This window comes from Acanthisitta chloris, unplaced genomic scaffold, assembly GCF_000695815.1.
Source record: "Acanthisitta chloris isolate BGI_N310 unplaced genomic scaffold, ASM69581v1 scaffold8400, whole genome shotgun sequence".
NCBI lineage: Eukaryota > Metazoa > Chordata > Aves > Passeriformes > Acanthisittidae > Acanthisitta > Acanthisitta chloris.
In genome coordinates, this window is record NW_008651032.1 from 21,214 (window position 1) to 33,734 (window position 12,521).

General features: G+C 41.7%; 1 protein-coding gene across 1 annotated transcript; it reads right to left on the bottom strand.

Moving 5' to 3' along the window:
- Positions 1–3,020: 3,020 nt before the first annotated feature.
- AMDHD1 (amidohydrolase domain containing 1) lies at positions 3,021–12,052 on the bottom strand (the record flags this gene model as incomplete). The annotated part of the gene is made up of 8 exons (XM_009071393.1): positions 3,021–3,135; positions 3,794–3,954; positions 4,355–4,448; positions 6,731–6,855; positions 7,848–8,073; positions 9,414–9,691; positions 10,276–10,340; positions 11,909–12,052. Coding segments are annotated over 8 exons (1,208 nt in total), but the record flags the coding sequence as incomplete, so codon positions are not given.
- Between the last annotated feature and the right edge of the window lie 469 nt (positions 12,053–12,521).

Consider the following 12,521-nt stretch of genomic DNA (forward strand, 5'->3'; position numbering starts at 1 on the left):
ATGTGCAGCATCTCCATCCTGTCTTGTGCCAAGAAAGTCCCTACCCTTTCAGCTCGAGGCCCTCTGTAGCAGGCATATCTCAGTCTCCCCTGAGGCTGTTTAATTTTGTATGAAATCAGCTATTAATTAAAAACAAGAGTGAGAACCAACAGCCAGGCTTATATCTTGTAGGGTCAGCCATTTGTGTATTTTGGCTAAACTATTCGGTTCCTTCAGCAGCAAAACTGGCAGAAGTTCCTACATCCATGTTACTTATATCCTGCTCCTACCTGTTGTGGGAGCCAGCACTGAATGCCATCACTGAAGTGAGCCACCTTAGAAATTAAGCTCTTCCCATGTTATGGAGCAGTGGAAAGCCACTTCAGCCAGCTATGCCCCTGAAGTATGACCACAAGCCCTAACTGCTAGCCTGACACTAATTACAGCCCTTGGACACACTCCCAAATGGCTACTGGATTCAGCCAAGCTGGTTAGGCAAGCACATGGTTTGAGGTTCCCATCAGAGCTCATGCATGAGAACAGAGTCCCCTCATGTCAGTAGTTTCAGGCCATGAATGCTGTAAGGAATTAAAGAATACCTTGTCTGTCTCAAACACTGTTAAGCCACAAAAGGGATTTTCTCTAAGACCTGCTAGCCACCAAGGCAACAACTTGAGATAAGCACAAAAGAGATGAGTTTGTGCTAATTTCCAGGCCTGGTGGAGGAGAGCTGGTTAGCACATCCTGATTAACGTATCTAAACAAAAATCCCCACTGTGGCAAACTGCATATACATATCAAAGATCACCCGGGACAGGCAGCATCTGCAACCACCAGACCCCCCACCCCAGGCCTTCCTTGCTTCATGTGGAAATTAGGAATACACCTCCACAGAGAACCGGAATTTGGACTGTATAGAGCGGGGTACCCTGAGATAAGCCACTTGGGACCTCCACCATCAAGATGAACAGCTTGGGACCCCCACCATCGAGAAGCCCAGGGTGAAGAAGGACCAACAGGACACCACTGCATCCACAGGTGGTGACTATCTCTCCTTCCCATCTCCCTCCCCTTTCTCTCTCTTCCCTTCACTTTCTTTTCCCCCCCTTTCCTATTTCTTTCTCATAATTCTAAGCAAATAAAACCCTTATTATTACATTATTAACATATTATTGCCTTTTGGCATATGGTCTCGTTTGCATCTTAATTTGGGCAGAGGCAGCTCTCACAAATCAGATCCTAACATTAAACTGGTGTCACAGACAGGATTGCCCCAATTGTAAAAATATAGGTAAAGTCTCACTCCCTATTTTGACCTCGTTTGTGCCTTAATTCACATTGGGGGATGTGATTGAACACTCCCGAGTCTAATCAGACCAGGACAAATGCCTATTCTTGGCCAGCAAGAAAATATATGAGGTCTTCCTTTTCCAGTTTTAGGCCCCCAAATGCCTCAGGCACTTCAGAGAGGAGGTTCTGGGCACTGATTTCCTCTCACCTCTGCTTTTGGCTACCTGGGACCAAGGGACCCCAGTACGCACTGCAGCGTGGTGGGCTCGGCTGGACTGTGCCTGTGCAGGGCTGAGAGGCACAGCTCCTGCCGCAGGCTGCGTTTCAGAAATGCCTGTGCTTCTTCCCTGACAGCCTTCCCCAACTCCCTGCAGAAATGTTACTTATGAAAGCAGTTTTGGGCAGAATGTGCCATGAAATCACGTATTTGAGATGTTCTTCCAAGCTTTGTGAAAACTAAGGTCCACACCCATATCTGGTACAACATCTGTTTGCAGGAAAACACGTTAGATGGTGGGAATGTCATTATGCTGTTTGAAAAACTGATTTAGTTGGCTAGATTGGCTCAAATAAAGCATAAACAAAGATCCTATATGGGATGGCTTGCATATTTTGGATATTAACAAATGTGCCCAAGGCTAAGGGAGGTCATAATAAATCTCATACATGTTTGTGATGGCTTTCAAATATCTGTTAATCAGAATGACACTGTAGTTCTTCCTCAAAGGAAGCACTGTGCTAAAACACTCTGCTCTGTATCACAGGTTGTATCAATAATTATTTTTGATGCAAAGTTCTTCATGCTTGTCAGGTGCAGTTTTAGACTTTACCTTCAAAAAGCTAAGCCCTTTTGTTTTGCAGCCACCATCCATTTGAAAAGTTAAAGAAAGGCCTCAGTTTGTGTGTATTCAGAGACTCCCTATCCCAGACCCTCTGCTTAAACACTGCAACAGCTTAAACTCTCCAGAGCTATCATCCTTTTTTTTTCTACATAAAACATCCCCAGATGATGGTACAAGGGAAAGAATATAGTAGCTGAAAGAAAAACAGAAAGACAGCCTTGAAAAAAAATCATGTTCCTACGTTCTGACATGGTTCATGGAGTTGTCATACTTAACTTATTAGGATCACATTCAAAATTCCCAAGACAAATGTCTCACATTATTTCAGCTTCAGCCTAGAATAAATGAAATCAGGTCTCTTTTGGAACATTTGTATGACATTGCATGTGATCTTCTTTCAAATGTCAAGGTAATTGAAAATTTGAGAGGGTGATTGTACCCCCCAGACCTCACTGGGCTAACTCCCTCTATGAGTAAACTGCTGTGGCCTCCCAGCACAGCCAAGGGTCATTCCAAACATGTGTGCCTGAGCCCCTGGCCCTCCAACACAGGTTGTGTAACATCGCACTTCCCAGTGAATCTTACCTGGATCCAAACTTTGCTTATTCCTTGCTGGCTTGTTTGGGTTATTTTCAAATAAAATTATTTTTTAGATTAATTGTATAGGAAACCATTTTTGGAAGCAGTCATATTTCAGATGGATACAATTCGAAATTATTTTATTGCAGTAGAGAGAAAGACAACAGACATGAAGATGCACCAAGTGGGTAATGCTTGGTAAAGTTTATTTGAATAGAGTAAGGTGAGCAGGCAAACAATTTACTGGTAAATACAAATCTGATTTGTCTGTTGCTTTGAAATACTCCATGCTAATTTGGTTTTAGTAGCTTTCTAAATTACTGTCTTATCTCAGTAACTGCTCATTTTCTCACACCTCTCATTTTGATAGATGACTTTTCCTTTAATGATAACATAGTTGATCAATGCTTCGTGTCCCCCAAACTGGTAAATCAAGTGCTCCCACCTAAAAAGACAAGATGTTTAAGAATATATAAACTCGCACAAAAGCAGGTCACAAACCCAGTATGCCTGGCAATGTAAAAATATTTGCTTGAAAATGGGAAAACACAACTCCACGTCTACATGTTGACTCTTCCTGCATGAATACAGTGAGTTGATACACAAATCAGCAGAGAATCCCTTCCACAAAATAAACATGTATGATCTTTAGATAATTTATAATTGGCATGGATTATTTGTAGTATCAACCCCAGAAGTCTTAGGTTTTATTTTCCACTGGAGTGCTTAAGGACAATGAAAGTGAGCCTGAAATGCTAGCAGTGTCCCTTTTTTCAGGTGAAGATAATTTTTCCATTATCAGAGAATCATAGAATTTAGGGGTTGGAATGGACATTACAGATCATCTAGTCCCAACCCCCTGCCATGGGCAGAGACACCTCCTCACTAGACCAGGTTGCTCAAGGCCTCATCCAACCGGGTTTTGAACACTGCCAGGGTCAGGGCAGCCACCACATCCCTGGGCAACCTGTGCCAGTGTCTCACCACCCTTAGAGTAAAAAACTTTTTTCTAATATCTACCCTAAACTTCCCTCATCCAAACATGGTGAAAAACAAAGTCCCAAATGTTGAAGCACATTTCAAATTACAATGGAAGAACAAACCTTGATGCATTTATGATCACAAGGTCCCCCTGCTTGCCGACCTCTAAGGAGCCGTGCGTGTCCGATTTTCCCAGGGCATAAGCCGCATTAATGGTAGCAGCTGCTAGTGCTTCATTCATCGACATCTTCATGTTTACACAGGCCAGATGCATCACCATAGGCTAGGAGGCAAGTTCAGGGGAAAATGGGAGATACCAGTAACACAAAGTTGTTTATGCTTCAAATCCCTAGGCATTTTCCTTCTTCCTTGCCCCACAGAAGGACTTGTCCTGCATGATGTAAATCTTGACAACTCCAAAATGAGAACTCCAAAATCAGGAACTTTGAGAGCTTTTTTTTTATAAGCCTCTCAGTGTGCATGAACAATAGAACTCCTTCCAGTTTCAAGAATTTCTGGCAAAAACTACCAGTACACACCAATAAGCGTGAGCAGCTGTCTGTGCCAGGCATACAGCTCTTTGCAGATGTGAAGACTGTTTTAAGTGTGCAAGATCTATACACAAGTTGTACTACTAAGAAATTTCATAATTTTTGGTGTCATAAGTATTAGGAATAGCTTACCATTGAAAAACAGTATGCATTAGGGTTAAAGTCACTGCCAAGAGCAACTATAACTCCTTCTTCCAACATTTTCCTAGCTTGAGGTTGCTTCAGCCTGGTGGGAAAAAGACACTTGTCAGTACAACTTGCTTAGTTATCATACAATGATTTAAAAGTGCAAAAGTCATCATTGTTTGGTTTGCCTACATTCATGCATTCAGTTACACTCATCCTTTTGGAGATGAAAGCCCAAATTCTCCTCCTGGTTTCCTACTTACTGCCCTCTGGGCAACATAAATGGGAAGTGTGATCCCCTGCTTTGGCAGTGGCAGTATCAGCTGGCAGGCTCCAGGTCACTGAAATTCTGGTATTTATCCAGACTTCAGCCACCTAAGGATTTACAAAGTGAAAAATTATTTCCCAAAAAACCCTTATTTTCTAAGTCCTTCTGCCTCAAAGACAGGCTGCCAAATATGAGCAGTGGGACAACCAATGCAATGGTCCCTTCCCAATTACTGAGTCTGTGAATTTAATCTGCATATACTAGAGAATCTTCTCACTTAGTAATTATAATGCAAAAGATATTTTCAATAACTTCAATAGCTGGAATAGCCATCTCAAAATTGTTCAGCTACTGGATTCATCTGGGTAGGTGTTTGCAAAGGTGGGCACTAGGAAATGCACTCTCAAAGAAGTTTTAGCCATAGTTGCTGTAAAGCCAATAGCGCCAAACATCATGTTCAAAAATAAATCAGTGTAACAATAAAAATGAAACATTAAAGCAACTGCTGCTCAAAAAGTAGTATTAAAAGCACTACAGTTAGCAGAAAAGAACAATACATGAGATCTCAATGAAGTGTTTATATTTGGTATAAGACAATCCTCTCCCTGTTGAAGCCTTTTAGAGATTTATGAGAATACACCACCTGTTCACGCACAACATGATGCTCTGGGAGATAACTGTGTTTAATAATATTTGAAGAGCCATTCCCCATCCTCATGTGTCCTTCCAGCTTCTGCACACTGCTACGCTTTGCAGCCAAGGACTGCAGGCAACTGCTAAAATCAGAGTGTACTTCCCATTAAGTAGCTCTCCAGTTGTACTCTCTGGCCCAGCCCTGGTCATCAAGTGAAGGTCAGGCAACTACTGCTTTTCTTAAAAGCAGGGGACAGTGTAGGGGCAGAGCCTTATGAGGTGTGAGCTCTCACAAGTGAGAGAAGGAGCTGAGGAGGCCAGCACAAGATCTATCACATCACCTCATAGCAACTTTTTCTCATACCTTGCACAGCTTTCAGCCCTCTCAACTCTTTTAAACAGTATCTCACTCATGACCTCTTCATTTCTAGAGTATGTTAGACCACGAGGCCTGTGTTCAGTAAATAGTGAACCAGACACTGAAACAAATGAGGCTTCATTTCCTATGGCTTGTTATAATCCCCATTTTAGGCTCATCCTGAGGTTATAAACTTTCTGCCACATGGAGTCTCTGGAGTAACACATGAGGTACAGCTGCAGTCTCTTCCACAGGTGGCTGCATCTCTGTTGTCTCCTTTACCTCTCTGTCTGGGATCAGTTTGCAGGACCACATGTCCTCCCTGAGATCTGTGCTCTGGTGGTGCATCAGCCAGTGGTTCAAAAGTACTGGTGCAGGACATGAGCAAGGAACCACAAACAGAAACACAAGCACAGAGAGCAGTAGCACACACCTCAATTTTCAACAAGTTGTTGAAAATAAAATCAGTGCAAGGACCTTCTCTTCACAGGAGAGAAGGTACTACTGGGTCATGGTCCTCATCATCTTATTTTTGGCATTAGGGTTAAGCTGGTGATCTACCTATGCTTATCTGTAATATCTGCATATGGGAGAAAGTGCTCTCATGGCAATTCTGCTCAGTGTCACCTGGGTAAAATCTGATGAGATTTTTTAAAAGGTTATCCACAGTCTTTCAGCCCCCTTTTGGGAACCAAAGAACTCACTTCCCAGCAAAACCTTCTGCAAGAGTGCAAATACATACATTGCAGATATTTGCCTGAAAAGAAGCCAACTCAGTTTTCAAAGTCTAAATGGATTAAAGAAAACCAATTCAGTTTCCTTCTTAAATGAATGCCTGATTATTACCTTAGCCTGCAATAAGGGTTAAATGCCAATGCTGACTGAACTGCTCCAGATCTACTTGAGACTTCTCAGAAGTGAGGTATCACCTTGTTTTTGAGGATCTCCACCAGAAACAAGACATAGGGAGACTCATTCATCTCTCTGTGCTCGTGATTGTCTTCACTGATCCAGCCTGATCCTTAGGCATAGATGCAGACTTATGCTTTTACATTAAAAGACTCTAAAACCACAAATATGGGTTTGCTGTTATGAAAGTTTCCCTCCAATCTAGTGGCCTTACCTTAGCATGTAAGCAGTTGTTGGTAAAAGGACAGCAGCGGACTCAGCTCTTGCCATAGCAGTGATACCTTCATCACTAACTTCTTCCAGGTGGCTGATAGCCAGGGCTCCTAGTTCAGCTCCAAGCTAAGTACATTTTCAGAAAATTATTCACTATTCTCAATCAATTCAGTAAAGCAAAGTTGTTTTCAAACAACTGGAGGTGACAATTCACTATTACTGTAAAATTTACCAGAAGAAAAATAATAAAGAATGCTTGAAAGAACAAACAGAATACAGAGACTGCAGGAATTTACTGCAGAAAACCTTGGTCCCTTTAACCCCCTGAGAGTGGAAGCATAACTTCAGTGGTGTTTTTAACAGCCTAACACACAAACTGTGGGACAGCTATGGATAAAAACATTATCAACTCCTGTTCATAATGGATCCACCAGAAAACGGTTGACAGAACTGATACGGGTTGCAGAACTAGTAGTCCAACTGCTGCCTTCAATGGGGAAGCCAAAAAGGCTTTTATGATCAATCAAGTTTTTGTTTCATTTTGGAGTTTTTTGTTAAGGACAGCAGAGAATAACTTGGGCAGCTGTCGCAGGAGGGAAACAACGTTTAAATGATGGTGAGACATGGTCTCAGAGTGACTTTTTTATCAAGACATTTGGGAACTTAGTCTTGACTAAACCATCCCTCTGAGTGTGCTCAGACATGCTGATATCAGAGTAATAAGACCTCTGAGTGTGCTCACTGCACATCTGACTTGTTGCTGCTAAAAGGACATTTAACAAAAAAAGATTTTTCAAGCTGCATAGAAACCATGTTTTTGTCATTCTTGGGTTCATGGATATCCACCTTTCCCATCTGTATTTCATGTGGAAGATAAGCAAAGTCAATGTTTGATAAGCCAGTGCACATTAGTCCCAGAGGTCAAGGCTTCCTCCCATGTCCTTAACAACAAAGCTGCACAGGGGCTGCACTTCCTACTATCTAATAGAAAGAGATGTCTATGAATGGTCTATTCTATAAAGTCTTAGAAAACCTCAGTTTTGAAAACTGCAGTTCTTTCAAAGATTCAGCTCTCACAAGAACAAAAATGACTTAACTGAATGCTAAGAAAGACATACCTCAGCAGATTTCATCGGATGGAGTTCATCACCATGGAAGTTAATCTGTAACCCTATATCTTTTCCAGCTTGAAGAATTCTCCTAGTAGACTCCAGATCAAAGACTCCCTTCTCACAGAACACATCTATATTGTCAACATGTATTTCACCACTTCGTTTGAGTTCTTTCAGTTTAGGGAGATGGTTATTGATAATGTCGTCTGTGGCTTCAGTAGCAGTTTTCCCTCTAATGAAAAGAAAATGTTATGGAGCCATAAGGGTAACATCCTTGAAGTCTGGCACACATTCAAGCCATACATGCAATTACCACAATACTTAGAAAATGATGCTAACATGAATCACTCAAACAGATTTTAAAAACAGTTAAAACTACTGTAATTTATGTACTCTCAAATATGAATTACTTTCTATTCAAAGCATCTTAGATTGTATTACTGTATATTTTTATAAGGTTGGCATCTTGGATGCTAACCAAGGCATGGAGTATTTTAAAACAAATTTTTCTGCTTTCCTATTCATATATTTTGATATCCTTATATTGTATTCTAAAACATAACCATTAAAATACGTAAATGACTATTTAAATATGTTAAGTGGCATTCGTACAGTGTTTTTATGCAAGTATCAAAGCTCAAAGGGAACATGTAATCATTTACCTCTCCTCCTTTTGTATCATTCAGAGTGACGGATAGGTAAGTGTTTCTAAATCAGAGGGGTCTCCTAAGGTCTAACTTGACAATGTCAGAACAATTTATCAACCCTCTGTTACACAAAGACAACTCAGGAGAGACCAGTAAATGCCTTTGAAAGAGTGAATAAGTCCAAAATATGCAGTTAAGTTAGACTTTTGCAATTTTAATACCTAAAGATAAGGGATGTAGAGCAGCTAAATGTCTGTGACATCCCAATCCACCTTTCAAGCACTGTAAGGTGTACAGAGACCAGCATATGAGTGCCACATGTGGGTGGGTTGGGGTTACATGATGGCAGTAAATCAAGAAGCCAAACTCTGACTGAATTTATAAACAAGGTTGTACAGTTATAAAGCAGAGCAGAACGGTGCTGATGGCTCTTTGTTCGTTCATCTCTCACTGAAACAGTCATTGGGGTTGTTCAGGCTTTGACCATGCCAAGCCTTCTTCCTTTTCTTCTTTTACTCAGCAGCTTTTGGAGGAATTGGAACTGAAAGATTAGGGCCAGAGCCAAGACAAAACAGAAGGAAACATTAAGCCTTGTTTTCACTTTTTGAGGGACATAATGCCCAAAAATGCAAAACACAGCTGCTGTTGTTTTAATGCAAGAGACTTCTGCTCAGGAAACCGCTTTGAAAATGTCTTCCTAAAGATGAAAAGGGCCTAGTGAATCTTCTCCAATAAATAAAAAATTAAATTTTTTTCAAAAATGATTTAAAAAAAAAGATATGAAGAAGAAAAAATTATCATACATCCCCCAAATAATGAACTTGATTCAATATGATGACTATTTCTTTAGAAGAAACCCTTCTGAAAATAACAGCCCATCTTCAATGCAAAGCAGTTAAGAGCAAGAAAAATCAAGTCATATTACTTGGGCACAGAATGAGCTCCACAGTATGTCGAAGAAATGCCAATATCCATGGATCGCTTAGCACGTTCAATCACCCTGAGCATTTTGAGCTCTGTTTCTAAGTTTAAGCCATAACCACTCTTGCACTCAACCAATGTAGATCCTGCTCTGAGCATGCGTTCGAGTCTGTGTTTGAAGGTATTGAATAGTTCTTCTTCTGTGGCCTTTCGAGTGTGTTCCACAGTAAAATGTATTCCTCCCCCAGCCTGGTGGATCTCCATATAGGATGCACCTGCCAACTTGGGGAAAAAAAAGAAAAAACAACACCCCCCCCCATACAATTAGCTATGAATTGTGCATTTGCTGTCCAAGAGATTATGGAAAGTGCCTTGGGATCTCTTTGCAGTGAGAGAGACAAAGAGGGGAGAAAAAACCCCACCTTAATTCTTCCTCCCTTCCCCTCCTCTTCTCCCTCCCTTCCACTTAAGTGAAGAAATGATGTAAGAAGTGACACAATGAGAATTACTCTGAAGATTTGCTTCCCCCTGAGCTCAAAGGGAAAATCAATCTCTAGCTCAGAATTCATTTATATGGGGAAAAAAAGGGGGGGAATCAAGATTTAGATGGTAATAGAAGGCAGCACTCCTATATTGCTTCAATTAATGCAAAAATATAACAAGGCTGGCTGCAAAGGATGCAGTTGCACTCCTCTCTCAGCCTACCAGTATTGAAAAAGCATCCCTCCTCCCTCAGCTAGATTATCTAACAGAAACAATATATTTTTCTCTAGAAGAAAGATGGGAACCACTAGAAAGTAGAAACAGTCATACATTTTTTTTAAAAGGAGGAAGAAAAATCCAGCTGTGTAATTTTATGCCATTACCTTCATTGCAAACTCATGAACCCTATCACCAGCCCACACTGGATGTGTATGTGCATCTACGAGGCCTAAAGAAAACAAGGTAAATATACACTTGAGTTACTTCACCATGTAAGAGAAAAGATTATCAACATGCAGGCAAATTAAATAGACAGCAGAAGCTACTCATAGCGTCTCTCTGGGTTAGAGAAAAAGAAAAATCCAATCAGCCAAAAACCTAGGATTTTCTTCAAAGGCTATTAATTTTCTTTCAATTTTTTTAGGTCTGACACCTTATGCAAAATGTCTCCAGGTAAACGCATTAATTGCTGAGATTTTCATGTTATTTTGATGGTGTTTTCAAACTGTGAAAGAAATTATAAATTACAAACTTTGAAAGATTTTATTAGACTTGAAGTCTGTGCTCTTCAAAAAAGGCAAACTGATTAGGCTGGTCTTAGCACACTAGCACTTCCTCTAGCAATAGTCCATTTACTACACTGGTAGCTGTTTCTATAAGCTATAAAACCAACATCACTGAATGCTCAAGGCCTTTATAAAAAAAGAGAGGTCTAACAGCTCATGTGCTAACACCATTTGTAGTCTGACATGCAATAGAGTTGCCCAAGTTCATTTTCTTATCAGGTAAAGTTGCAAAGCTTGTGACTTCTAAGTCCTTTTGCCTCCAACCAGCTGTGGGCAGGATGGAGAGACTGAGCTCCATGGCAGAATGGCCGGTGGGATGAAAGGGTACAGAAAAGGCAGGGGAATCTGAAAAGTCACTTGGTGGGCCAGCTACATTACTCTTCTGATCTATGATACAGAGGAACATGTGTAAAGATGAAACAAGAGGAGACAGAGCTCCACCATGAAATCCAAAAGAACCATCTCTAGTGCTGTGACGTTTTTGAAGCACACATGATGAGGATACTACAATACACTGTCACCAGCACAAGATTTTATCAAACCAGCACTGGATACAGAAAAAAAAGGATGGAGTGATGTTTAACACGTATGTACTTTGTCTCTAAGCACTTGCCACCGTTTGGCATACACAAAATCACAAAACGGGTAAGACTGGAAGAGGCCACAGTGGATCATCTGATCCAACATCCCTTCTCAAGCAGGGTCACCCTAGAGCACATTGCACTGCATTGTGTCCAGAAAATTCTTGAATATCTTCAGAGAAGGAGACTTCACAACCTCTCTGGGCAATCTGTTCCAGTGTATGGTCACCCACACAGTAGGGAAACTGTTCCTCATATTCAGGTGGAACCTCCTGCAGTTTCTGCCCATTGCCTCTTTGTCCTACTGCTTAGCACCCCCAAGAAGAGCCTGGCTCCATTCTCCTAACACTGTCCCTTCAGATACTTACATACATTGATGAGGTTCCCTCTCAGTCCTCTCTTCTCGAGGCTGAGCAGGCCCAACTCTCTCAGCTTTTCCTCCTGAGAGAGATGCTCCAGTCCCTTAACCATTTTTATTGCCCTTGACTGAACAGACTCCAGGTGCTCCATGTCTCTCTTGTACTGAAGAGTCCAGAACTGGACACAGTACTCCAGATGAGCCCTCACAAGGGCTGAGAGAGGGGCAGGATCACCTCCTTGACCTGCTGGCAATGTTCTTCCTTGTATCATTATGAAAAAAGCACACCTACCTGGTAACACGCACTTCCCAGAGCAGTCAATTATCCTTTCAAATGTTGCTTCTGAAAACTGATTGCGAATAACATCTGCCTGGCCCACAGCTTTGATACAACCATCCCTGCAAACCACAGACAATGAACAAAGGATGCATGAGCCTGTTGAAAAGTCAAATGCTCAATGAGAGAGCTCCTGGAGCAACAGGAGCAGGACCCTCAGCAGGACTGAAGACGCACACAGGAGGTGGTTTGCTCATTTCACAGATGCACAGGCTGTTTGCCATAATGTCACATCCTCCGCTTAGATCCCTCTGGACACTTTTAGTACTCTTCTGTTCTAATTCCTGATAGATAACACTATTTTTTCCCGGTGGATCAGCAAACACAAGCGTTCCTCCAGCAGGTATCTATCTGCAGGGCACTCTTCCCCTCCGTGGAAATCAAACTGCAATCACCTGGACCTGTACCATGCCCTGCGCCCTGGGAAGCTACATCAGCCTCCTCGGAGCTGATCTTTGGGTCAACTTTCTCCCGACGGAGTTTGAGGATGCTACCGGGAACTCGAGACTGCACTTGAGGTATCCCTTAGACCCCTGCACGGCGCATCTCCTCCCCGGCACTGCGCTCC